Genomic DNA, 12,823 nt, shown 5'->3' on the forward strand with positions numbered 1-12,823 from the left:
CAGAGGACACAAAAGATATGAACGATCACCATTGGATTTAGAGTAGAGTTCCTCTACTTTGTCAACGTTATCTGTGTAACAGAAATTGTGTGAGTATTTTGCAAACAGCACTTCTACTGCAAATCATTTTACAGGATGTAATTGAGAGGCCACTCAGTAAAACCATGATATATATATTTTTAAATTTTGTATTGTATAATATTTCCGCACTCGAAAAAGAACACTTCAAATAAATCAGTGAGGGCCCAAAATGAATGACACTGATTTCCGTGATGAGTATGTTGTAAACGTCTACGCACAAACGGATGTGGAAATATAACATGTGCTTCTTTTTTTTTTTTTTTGTGCGTAGTTTTAGTTTTTACAGTAAATGCAGAAGAACACGGATAAAATTACATTCCAAAGTCAAAATTGTCAACGTGCACTGAAGAGATTCTCACCAAAGAATGAAAATTAGCACATGCTCCAAATGAATGGTGAGCTCTCAACATACCGTACTGGTTTTGTTTTGTTTTATTCTTTTTGGCAGATTAGGTCAGTGTGCTTCAGTTTAGGGTATGCAAAGGTACAGTATGTTCTTTTTCTGCTGATTTACTTTTGAGTTAGGAGCTAGCACATGCTAGCACACACAAGCACAAAATGTAGGCCAGTCATGTTTAATTCAGACGTTTCCTTTTTAAAGGTAACAATCCTCTTTGCTCCCAAAGTTCTGCAGTTTCTTGGTGGATTTTAACCTACTGTGCACTTTCCTTTGCATACCTTCCTCCAACCGAACCCCTACGTGCAGCCAGTGATGTCATTTAAGGTACGGACCATGTCATTCGCATGTTTTGAGGAAGCATGTGAATTGTTGTCTTGGATTACATTGGAGGGTGTTTTTCCTATCGTCATGGTTACAGTCTATTCAAATGACTTCTTTGCAATTTGCGGGGAGAAGCCTCAATACAGATACGATGGAGCCTGCCATGTCTTGCTTGCTGCATTGCTGTTATGTTCCTCAAGGGGCAGTTTGAGGAAGCATGAGACTCTGTGATGGTGGCTGCATTTTATTTTTCAAGGTTGGATCAAATTATCTGGTCAGGGAACATCAAAGTTGAGTCACTTAATGCATCTTAAAAGCACAGCCACTTTGGAGAAGTATTTTGCTTGCTTCCTGTTTTTTGTGGTTGTGTAACTGGATGCTGTTGATTCATTTCTGTGTGTATATGGTTTTACCTCCTGCACCCTCCTCGACAGCCTAACACCAGGCTAAAGCTTGTTCGCAGCCTGGCAATTTGTGAGGAGTCCTTTCCTTGTCCAATTCTTGAGCCTTCAGCCTCACCTAAGGTAAAAACTCCCCGAGTGAACTGTATTCATCACCTCCATCTCAACCATCCCATCAGCCAGATGCACGTCGTGCTCTGACATGTGACTCTGTACTGCGGCCCAAGTCACACATCACACAGCTGTGCTGGAAGTGCTGACCAGGGATCAGTTCTTCATCTCAGCTCATTAAAATTGAGATGGAGGACCTCCAGCGCACTATTAGCAGCCTACTTCTGACAGCTGTGATTGAATACCTGACCAGCACAGCCTGATGAAAGCATCGTATCATCAAAACACAAATAGCAAGCACGCCGTTAATTTGTTAATTCAACTCTTTTGCCGCTTCCATCCGGGCAAAGCACCCCCGGATCCCCACCTTCTGATCAAACTAAACTCCATTAAATGCCACTCTGCACCGCTAATGATATATTCTCTCTCACACACACACACACACACAGGTGTGTTCATTCTGCGATTTAACCAGTCAGCACCATGCCCCATAACCAGAGGGCAATGTTATTCCCACCGCGCTTTCTCATCGCCTGAACTCCCACGACGTCCTGTATTACCGCCATCAATCATGTTGAGGAAATTGCAATTTCCGCACATCAGCTACTGAGCGCTACGCCATGCCCTAATTGAATACTCCTGATATTTCCCCCGCTGCAGTTAGTGGTGGAGGTGCCTCTGAGCAGGGTTATGCAGCAAGCTAACCTACAGGGCACTGCTACAACAATAGGAAAAGATGTGAAATAAAAGACATTCAGGCCATTAAGATTGCATTCATATTAAGACCTCTGTTGTTCCTATTTTACAGCTATACAAAAATCCTGGACACAACTTCAGTGTATTGATGCATGAGTAATGCACAGTCCAATGTAGCAGTGCATCAATAGACAAACTAAAACTTGCCAGTTTACAGGAAACAACTTCAATGAGCAAAATCAGACAGATTGTTGAAGGTTGTGTGTGGTTTAGCATATACTTTTTTTCAGTTACAGTGAAAATAAGACATGTCCTTTGCACCCTAATAGCAAAGACCTACAAAACATTGGTATTAAAGCATTGGTATGATAATACACACACGGATACCTCAGTTGTTAATTCATTCTTCCAAAAGGTGAGTTGAAAACTGAATCAAATTTTCCCATTGGGAAAAATAATAATAATAATAATAATAATAATGCAAATCCAATTAATCCATTCCAGACATCCAAAAATATTAACACAAATCACATTTCATAGAGAATTATAGTTTTACATGCTGTAAAAATGCAAAGTAGATTTAAATGACTAATTAAATTGATACATATTTAACATGACTTTTACCTTTTTTTTTTTTTTATTTGAAGACCCTTGTTGGCAAAGACAGCAATGGGCGGACAGGGAGGAGGGGAAGGGAGAGCCACATGGACAACACTTTCATGTTTTGCTGCATCTTCAAGATTCAAGAGTGTTATTGTCGTATGCACAGTAATTTGAATGCAATAGTGTTTCTCACCGTCCTTATCAAAGTGATGGCACTTGCAACTTTCTTTAGCTCGATGGTGGGTTATATTGCAGCCGTACTTGGAAGAAGGAGAAAAAAAAAAAAAAGCAGTGTGATTTTTGTCTTGAACCGAACAGGGGCAACCGGAGGTTTGATGGTATACTGTGTACAGTGTATTTCTCCCACTGGCTCGATGGTTTCATTGCTCTTTTTTTCGAATTATGCCAGAACTACTTGTCTGGTTTCTACTGTTTTATGATTGGATGAGAAACTAGCTAAGAGCGATTTCATTTTTTATTTAATTTGATTTTATTTTTAATTAATTTTGCTGAATTTCGGATACATTTACAAAATTCTGGCATATTATCGCCATGTGTGTATAGGTGCTGATCCAAATTAATATTAGTACAGGACAGGTCTGTGCTTGTGCTTGAGGCCTTGTTCACACGGGAGCATTCCTGGGGTTTTTTGGCGGGTAAAAAAAAAAAAAAGTTTCACATCCACACTGTGGTGGATTAGTAAATAGTTGCATCCACACAGGGACAGATCACTGGGTGACAACACCACCTACGTGTGGTGCTGTAAACAGAAGCGCAGACAAAATCATGTAACACACCAAACTATAGAAGAAGAAAGAACGCATGCGCATAAGTCCGTCGTCTTACGACTCGTCTAGACTTATGACGAAGTCAGATTACTTCTACGAGTCATTTTTGAAACAGAGGCAACAAAATATCAGGAGAATGTCGACTGGGGTGAGTCATGTCCGTTGAAATATTCCAATATGTTGGCTCGTCTTCAAAGCTCACTTCTAGGTTACGTGACGGCGACGGATCAGTGAGGTCATCTTTTTTGAAAAAACAGTTGTTCGGCCATCTATACGAAAACGACGAGCCAGCGTTTTCAGATTTTCTCTCTCTGGAAACCGTTTAAAAATAAATAAATAAATAAATAATACCGTTTCATGACACCCAGAATGCCATTTTCGTGTGGATGAGAGGCTGAAACTCTGTATGCTCCGATCAGGGTTTAATGCTGCCGATTCAGAAAAGATCATCAAGTAAGTTCCACACGGCAGGCATGATTGTTGTTGTGGGACAAGTGGGAGGACGACGCTGCCAAAGACGTTAGGTCAAGACACTACAATGCACGAAAGGATCGCTGCACGATGCAGTAGTGCTAGCCTCGGGGTATCTGCTTTTGTGATCGCCGTTGAAAGGCATTTATCAGCATATGCCAATTTTTCATGGAAAGTGTCCGATTGATCGGAGCATCCCTAACTGAAACGATAACGAAACGATGTGGATAGCCTGTGTGTGCGCTTCGATTCACAAAAAGGAGAAGATAAATCAGTGTGTTAAATTTATTTTCAGTCAATTTTAAAGTACAGTGTCAACCAAAATGAGTAACAAAGGTTGCAATGCAGCAAAAACTTAAAAAAATGGCTCTCAAGCATTGTGAAACTGTAGCTCATGATTACCAAATGTGCCATTGTTTGTTACTAGACATCACTGCCACTCCCTCATTGTTAAACTGTAAGCAGCAACAAAGGGCTGTATAGATCCATAGACTGTCCAAATCGTCTCTACGTCCTGAAAAACAACATCTACACTTACTTTGTATGCCTGCCTGTCAATTCCAATCAATGGCCAATAGTCAAGGGCCTCTGAATACATGCTGTAGTTTTTGTTTTAGATTGACAGCATGTTCATTACACATTCAGAAGACCATCATTTTCCTGCTGTTCCCCCCCTTTATCTTGAGGTAAATGGGTGTCAGAAAACAAATGAGGCAGCTCGCAACAGCTGCACATCAACCAGACGGCTTCCTTGTGATACCGAGGGTGGCATTAAGTGGCAACCATCACTGCTTCTTGCCAAAATTGTTTGTTTTTTTTCCATTTTTGTCTGTTAACATTTTGATGGGCACACATAGGAACTTGCTGTCGCTCACCCTCGACTCCTATTCACTTTCTCTGAGTCCCATTCAGGGAATTCGTCAATAGGGGCTCTCATTAGCATTTTATATTTTTACAAATATCCACAGCCCTTAAAATTATACAAACGTTGCATCTCATTGTCTTGCGATGCAGATGTTGGTCATGACACTTTTGATTAGTTTTTGATTGCTCTCCCACTCCGAGGTAACCCTCCTCACACACAAACACACGTAATCCACTGTTGGTGCACTGGTAACCTTCTCCTTTTGTCAGTGTTACTTGAGCGTCTAGTGCTGTTATTCAACAGCATGGGTCTGTGGCGAGGAACATCAGCGCTTAGGTTAACCAAGGCCACTGTTTTATTAGATCTCGCTAAAATCAACACCCACCACAGGCTTGCAGTCAGATTGCAGCAGTTGTTGTTAGAACTTTTATAGCTAGAGAGAGGGATTACTGCTAACTCCTCATGCTCTTGAATTTTAAGTAATGAAATTTGCTGCGTTGTATAATGTGAGAACAGAATTCATGTATTATTCAGATGGTTTAATAAAAACAAGCTAATCTGGAAGATTAATTGCCATCGAGATTTGGAATTCATGGATGCAGGCACATCATTACTATCAAGGAGACAAGTTTGGGTGATAAACCGTGAGGCTTTATGAAGTTTCTATAACAGTTGCCTGTTTTGTGCGTTGCCAGTCTTGAATTAACCTTGAATTTCTGTTACGCTTAAAGTTTAAGAATTGAAAACCTGATTTACCTTCTACTACTTAACTATTACTGCTGTATACCACTTCATGTTTGACTTTGACCCTGAAGTGGCAGGAAGCTCCAACGCACTTTTCTTTGTGGTCTGCTTGGCGAATCACTGGCTAAATCGAGGGCACGTAGATAAAGAATGACTACTTTTTTTTTTTTTTTTTTTTTTTTTTTTTTAGTTCTCTTATCTCTAGCTCTAATTCATCTGTGTTTCTGTTCACTTTAAAGGATGACTTCATCCTTAGAATGTTAGAAAAGGAAGATGGAGCTACACAGGAGCAGCCTGAGAAAGAAGTCTGCTGTGACAAGTCAAGCAAAGCTGACAAAAACCAGAGAAAAATGCTGTCCAGAGGTGAGAAGATATCAAAATCCACTAATCAGATGTTTTTTTTGGTGTAGATGATCCATACCACATACCATTCCATTATGCACTCGTCTGGATTTTTATTTTATTTATTTATTTTATTTTATTGTCCTTTGTGTATGTGTGCTTTTTTATTTTTAGGCCACGGTGCCCTCCCGTTTGGCGAAAAGCTCTTCTCATTTTTCTATATAATCTTATTATAGTTAGATAATTGGCGTGATTCAGTTAATTGCAGCATGCTCAAGGTGCGAAGCAATTATACAGATTCCCACAGGCAGGGGTTGCCTCCCTTTGTGGAGGAACACCACTGATGAGGCAAGGTCCCAATTATAGGTCCCAGATGCTTACCGGGGGGAGCAAGTTAGTGGCTGCTACCCTATTGTTTGGCATGTGAGAATGTTGTCTCTTTTGCACTCTTGATGTTGTCATAGTGGAGCAATTAAAACTCCCTTTTAAAGACAATTATATGGAAATATTTAACTATTGGGATACTTTTTTCTTTGTTCCCCTGTAACATTTTGAAGTAGAAAATTTAATTGTGTAAAATGTGTGGTTTTCTTAGATTCCAGTCAAGACTACACCGACTCCACTGGCATAGATCTCCATGAGTTTTTAGTGAACACATTGAAGAGCAATCCCAGGTAAGGGCACCTCACTCGCTTGATTCCACCTCTGCAAAAGAAGGGTTCAGATATAAATGTTAGCACTGAGGAGACAATATCCATGTGTGCAAATGTGCAAGGTCACATGTCTGAAAAATGCTTCCTTTGTAATATTTGCCTAGGGACCGAATTATGCTGCTGAAGCTTGAACAAGAAATCTTGGACTTTATCGGCAATAACGAGTAGGTTCTATTTCTCGTTTGTTTCATCAAATCTAGACCAAATCGCTCTCAATCACAACATTTTTGGCACCAGCAGAAACACAAGACGTGGCTTTCAAGCGCTCCAACAGCAAAGCATCTTTTCATTTTCTGATGCTGTGCTTTATTCCACATAATATGAAGACTCACTCTTAACTGTCTGTAGGCAGATTGGCATCTCATCTAAATAGTTCATCCCCACACTTAACCGGCTCCCCTGTGTCTCCATTTAGAAGCCAAAAAAGAACATTCCCACCTATGACGTCCTATCACAGGATGCTGTTACACCGCGTGGCCGCCTACTTCGGGATGGACCACAATGTGGACCTCACTGGGAAGTCCGTTGTCATCAACAAAACTACCAGCACAAGAATGTGAGCATCTCACTTCATTTACGATATAATGTGTGTTGTAGTTGAGTGGTGGATTTACTGCAATAATAATATTAAACCATTGCAATCACTCTTCATTTGTTTGGCTTTCTTTATCCTGATGTTGATTAACATATGTTGCTGTCAGTATCTGCCTGAAAAGAAGCTTGCCTCCTTAACTGTTAAAAATTCCCCACCGACAGACCCGATCAGAAATTCTCCGAGCACATCAAGGATGACAGGGCGGACGATTTCCAGAAACGCTACATTCTCAAACGAGACAACTCCAGCTTTGATCGCGACGACAGCACGGTAGGTGTCCCCACCCCGCCGCCACCGCCAAGCTGTCACTTTCATTTTTGACATGTCAGTACGAGTGGGACAATCTGGTGTCCCCAGTATAGCTGCTAAAAAAGATGCGTGTGTGTGTGTGTGTGTGTGTGTGTGTGTGTGCGTGTGCGTGCGTGCGTGCATGCATGTGTGCGTGTCCTTGCCAGATTCGGATGCGTTTGAAAGCAGACAAGAAAAGCAAATCGATGGAGGAGAGGGAGGAGGAGTACCAACGAGCCAGAGAAAGGATATTTGCACATGATGTGAGAGCTCCTTGTGTGGGCGGAGTGGGGTGGGGGAGGGGGCCATGCTGCTCAAATCTGTTATCTATTCTTGTGCAAATTCAGCCCATTTTTACCGCCAATTACACTGCTAGATTAAGAATTTATTGATGGCATTACTCCGATATGGAGATACTTTTTATTACCTGCAACCAATGACTCTGCATATGAATATGAATTTATTATGACATTAACTAGCTGAATATTATGTTATTTAGGGATGCTCCGATCAGGGTGTTCTGCTGCCAATTGCGATACCGAGCTGCCAGGACTGAAATCGGCCGATGCAATGCCGATCACATGGATTAATTATACATATTTAAATTTATTTATGATGAGTGCTATTGGCCAGAGGTGCCGTATGAAGGGGAAAATTCAGGACAATTCCACGGTCCCTTGATTGCCGGGGGGCCCAAAAAATAGGTAATTACTAATAAAATCAGTAATGAAATAATAAAAGGGAGGGGTGGGCAATGTGATTTTTTTTTTTTTTTTTTTTCGTCTTCTTCATCATGGGACCCAGAATTCGTGGCTGCACCCTTGCTACTGACTATATGATATGGAAAAAAGGAAGCATAAAATCACCTTAATTTAGATAAAAACATATTTTACTTACTTTTTCAAGAGAACATCACTTATGAAACTTACAGAGGATGAGACGCCGAATCCCAATGAGATAAAATCTGTGTTGCTGCCCTCTTCAGTGTTCACGTCTGTCACTATTCTGTTTATGGCTGGATGTGAGTGTACAATGGCGGTGTCCTTGCAGGACTTCCAGGTGAGTGAGAGAGCACTCGGCGAACCCCGTGTCTTCCATCGCTGAGAAAGGCTGGTCATCTCATCAGATGAATTCAGTTATTTGCTTAACCTTCTGACTGTCGCGCACATACGTGCGAGTGTCCACATGGCTGCGTTAGCTGCCATCACACAGTGAGCCTCGAAGACGCCGTCACATGTTTGTTCTTCAAATGCCGTATTAAACTAAAACTTTTTAACGTGCTACGCCCGCAAAATAGTTTTCGTGGCATGTGTTGGCTATTCTACACGGCAGACATGATTATTTTTGTTTGGGGCACGCTCCGTCGTGTGAAGGAAAGTGGGCAGAGGACGCTGCCCAAGACTTTAGTTAAGGCAAGACGCTACACTGCACGCATGGATCGCTGTGGGCTGCAATAGTACCAGCCACAGGTGGTTGGCTTTTGTGATTGGTGTTGAAAGGCATTTATTGGCATATGCTGATCACATGATTTTTAACGGAAATCAGCCGACACTGATCGGTTGCCGATTGATCGGAGCATCTTTAGTTATTATAGACTATTATTAGTCAATAAAAAACATGGTGTTTTTCTCTTGTTAAGATGACACATGTACTTGAAATCATCTGATTAATTAAATTTTCTCTGACAGGGTGATCACTTCATGCTGGATAGAAGGTAAATTGTCAGATTTATACGGTCTTTGTTCATTGAGTCTTAACAGAATCATTTTCACAGTTATTACAATCATTTACTATGTCAGCGCAACTCTTCTGATACTGTCTATCTTATTTTTAGTATGCTTAATTGCCTTTTTCTGTCTAAGCAGCAGTTGGTGTGACTATGTGCCTTTGTCAGCGTTCTGCCTCTAATACCTCCCGTCCTCCTTCCCATCAGCTCTCAGGATGAAGACGCATGTATGCGCACCCAGCAGAGGCGGCAAATGTTCAGGTGAGGCCTGACGCATCACAAGTCGCTCTCCGCCTTTCAGAAATCAAAAATCCTTGAGTCACCTCGCTCAGGGGCAGGAGTGTTGATCTAAGGATTTGTTATCGCTGGTCAGAAATGCTTCTATTTTAATAGGATTTTTAGTGCAGGCTTGCTCATGTAAATAAGTCTGCCTGGACTAAATCATGGCCAATTAGATAATGAAACCATATACTGTAGCCTTTCCTTGAATTGATAAAGTTGAAATGATTAATTTAATAATAAAAATGAGGGAGAATAAATCCAGGAAAAGTATTAGTTATTTGTGTAGCGTAATAAAAAAATTACACAAAGAATTTGAAAGTAATGTTTAAATGGCAAAGACAAAGCAAGAAAACAGCATATGGGCATTTTATCCCACATGAATAATGAGCCCACGTGTCCCTATTTATCCAAGAGTGACATAATAGCGTTTACAACTTGGCTAACTGTTAATATGAATCACTACATTCAAACATTATCTTCATGCAAGCCTTTGATATTTCAAATCCTTTCAAAATCAAATGTGAGCACAGGATCCTAGATGGGGTCTGACACTGTGACTTTTACCCTGACCAGGTCACGGGCCGGACGGTCGGGTGCCAGCTGGCAAAGCAGCTCCGAGACCGAAACGCTGCCGCGACACGGCGAGCCCCGGCCATGGAGCAGCACTGACAGCTCGGACAGCTCCAACCGCCTGGCCCCCCGACCTGCCATCACCAAGGCCAGCAGCTTCAGCGGCATCTCCCGCAGCCTGGTGCGAGGGGACAGCACCGCCAGCAGCAAGAGCACTGGGAGGCTTTCCAAAACAGGCAAGAGAGAAGAGGCACAATCCAGTGTTAACCTTTTTTAAGTTGAAAACAATAAACCAAACAAATGACGTCAGCCTAGAAAGAAAAGCATTTCTTATGCGATTTACTCAATCTTGGCTTGATGACAAGGACGAGAAAACCCTATGAGTGGGGGGGGACATATGAAATAGAAAAGCCTTCAGGTAAACAAGGAACAATTATTAGCATCTTGTACTTGAAGCATACCCATGTGTTATTCCCACAGCTACCCTGCCATTATCACAAAAGTCTTTGGGCCCTCCCATATAACTGGACAATTGTCAAAGCTGAAAAGTATATAGTAAATACTGAGATGAACAACAGGTACGTAAAGGCTAACAGTGAAGACTTTAGAATCCCTGAGAGGGTCTGAACTGCATGAGAAGTGATCCCTTGCTCTGTGCTCCCCGTTTGATTATTCGTTTTCCTGATGCGCCAGTTCCAATTTTCACCATTATGTCATTCTTGTTTTATTTTTTCCCACAAGGCAGTATTTTTGGTGTTTTGGACATCTTGCCTGCGGTGTCTCTTCACTACCCTTAAATAATCGTCCCATGCAACACTATGCACACCATCTCCACCTAACAATAGGTGCTCATAAAAGATGGGGATGAAATCTAAAAAGAGAAATTCATGAACTTTTGTCTCATTTTAAGTCCAGGAGGATATTTGCTTTGCAGTGAAGTTGCATAAATGATGTATGGAAAATCCCCACATAGTAGTAAAAAGAAAAAATCAATACTGGTATTTATAAAAGAACGTTTTAAGGAAAAACACTTAATGTTGCCACTCCAAGAGTCCCTGTTCCTCTGCTTAAAATACCCATGGCTTTTTTTTTCGTCTTGCTCATTTTGTAATTATACAGGGACACATCAACCACAGATGGTGCAGCGCTACCAATTCCTCTGTCTACAGTTCCGCCAAGAGCTTAGAATGGAAGTGAAGCTGTGTTATTAGACTGTGAATTTGTTCCGCTGCTTAATTATCACCATCTACTCTTAGCATTCCTATCGATTAGAGGCAGCGGAAGCACATATCTAATTCTCATTGCATGCTGCTGCTTGGGAAAATAAAAACAGGAAGGTATCTTTTAGGAGCACATTTCACTCTTTGTTGTGTCTTTTTGTCACTCCAGGATCAGAATCATGCAGTAGCGTTGGTTCTTCTTCAAGTTCGCTGTCCCGTCCCCACCGGCCTTTCACAGTGCCAGCCTCTTCGCGGCCCAAAATCCCAGGCGCACCTTTAATCTACCCAGCTGCAGATACTAAAGGCTCAACACTTTCTAACATGATCAGGAGGGCCCCATTACAGCCGACACCTTCTGCTGACGCAACAAATTATTATGTGTTGTCATTGGAGACCTCAGGGATACCACCTGGCAGCGTTCTGGTGAATCCACACACAGGTACCTACATCTGTTTAACTGTTTTTTACCAATTTGCTACAAGCTTACGTTAGTATGAAGTATGGGTACACATTGCTGAGAAACAAAAGGGCTGCCAGTGTCGTTCAGCCCTTTTTGATTTGCGCTTTGATGGCAGTGGGTACCTCATTCTGTTTACATTGTACCGCATCCTTGTTTTGTCTTTTGACAGGCAAGACTTTCATTCATCCCAGCAGCAGTGGCATAGCTTATAGTACGGCCAGTGTTGCACCCCCTGCCGGCAGGGGCCCACATCAGGGGAAGGCGTCGACACATCAGCTGACCTCTGCTGCAAGCCAGCAACAGCAAGCCAATCAACTCCACTCCCAGGTCAGCGGGTACACCAGTTTTTGTTAAACTAAAGATGACCACTCATTCATACCTTTTCTAGCCTAAAGAACATTGTATTTATTTTAGGCTGAGCCTTTGGCTTATACATTAAGAGTCTCGACTTCTTTCCTCCTATTTTGCCTCCTTAGCCGACTTGTTCTCCATTCCAGCCGTCCTCTGAAGCCAACCCAACGGTCTCTTACCATCTTCCTCCTCCTCAGTTCCTGCCTGTCTGTCCTACCCAACAGTACACTGTGGTACATTATTCATTTATTCATCATCTCTGCTGATTAAAAGTCAATCCTATTTTCTATTTAGTTTACTGTAGCTGCTAAAATACTAATTTCGCTATACAATTTTTTCACAGTGATAGTTTTAATTATGTGACCTTGAACATTTTTAATAACCTTTTGTGTATGTTGGTGGAAAATAAATCCAGCAGGGACTGATGGCCTAATTTGTGACCTGGTTTTAGTTAACTCTGTGGCCACTGTGGCTAATTATGCCTGTAAATATATCCATTAATATTTAATTCAGCACCAGATGTTAGTTTTGAATAATCCATGACTAAAAACACTTTTTCCAACAACATGTCAGAAATGACCAGAGCTGGCATGCAGCAGTGATATGGATGATTAGTTGACTTTTGGCTCTACTAGTTTCTGAAGACTTTATATATCCAGGTCATATTTAAACTCTGCATTTTATCTAAAAGGTTCTATAACCTTACAGGTGTGTAAATTAGATAACTGTATTTTAATGAAGTGGTAACACTGTGTTGATCCTTGTTATGAGCACACTTGCCACCGTTGACCTTGG

General features: G+C 41.5%; 1 protein-coding gene across 17 annotated transcripts in view; it reads left to right on the forward strand.

The window, feature by feature from the left end:
• The window catches only part of LOC129189109 (R3H domain-containing protein 1-like), a 40,941-nt gene that overhangs the window by 12,569 nt on the left and 15,549 nt on the right, over window positions 1–12,823 (forward strand). For 14 of the 17 annotated variants that reach the window (XR_008572748.1, XR_008572749.1, XM_054790478.1 and 11 more), the window contains exons 4-17: window positions 788–805; window positions 1,237–1,326; window positions 5,721–5,844; window positions 6,419–6,497; window positions 6,641–6,700; window positions 6,952–7,092; window positions 7,293–7,401; window positions 7,587–7,682; window positions 9,108–9,133; window positions 9,353–9,406; window positions 10,001–10,233; window positions 11,387–11,656; window positions 11,847–12,004; window positions 12,154–12,261. Coding sequence is in view for 15 of the 17 variants with exons in the window: in XM_054790478.1 (XP_054646453.1) it covers window positions 788–805; window positions 1,237–1,326; window positions 5,721–5,844; window positions 6,419–6,497; window positions 6,641–6,700; window positions 6,952–7,092; window positions 7,293–7,401; window positions 7,587–7,682; window positions 9,108–9,133; window positions 9,353–9,406; window positions 10,001–10,233; window positions 11,387–11,656; window positions 11,847–12,004; window positions 12,154–12,261 (1,566 nt within the window). In the remaining 2 variants the exon portion in view is untranslated. The remainder of the gene's footprint in view (window positions 1–787; window positions 806–1,236; window positions 1,327–5,720; window positions 5,845–6,418; window positions 6,498–6,640; window positions 6,701–6,951; window positions 7,093–7,292; window positions 7,402–7,586; window positions 7,683–9,107; window positions 9,134–9,352; window positions 9,407–10,000; window positions 10,234–11,386; window positions 11,657–11,846; window positions 12,005–12,153; window positions 12,262–12,823) is intronic. The other 3 variants (XM_054790546.1, XM_054790573.1, XM_054790581.1) reach the window with 3 other exon arrangements.

Source organism: Dunckerocampus dactyliophorus, chromosome 1 (assembly GCF_027744805.1).
Source record: "Dunckerocampus dactyliophorus isolate RoL2022-P2 chromosome 1, RoL_Ddac_1.1, whole genome shotgun sequence".
Lineage (NCBI taxonomy): Eukaryota > Metazoa > Chordata > Actinopteri > Syngnathiformes > Syngnathidae > Dunckerocampus > Dunckerocampus dactyliophorus.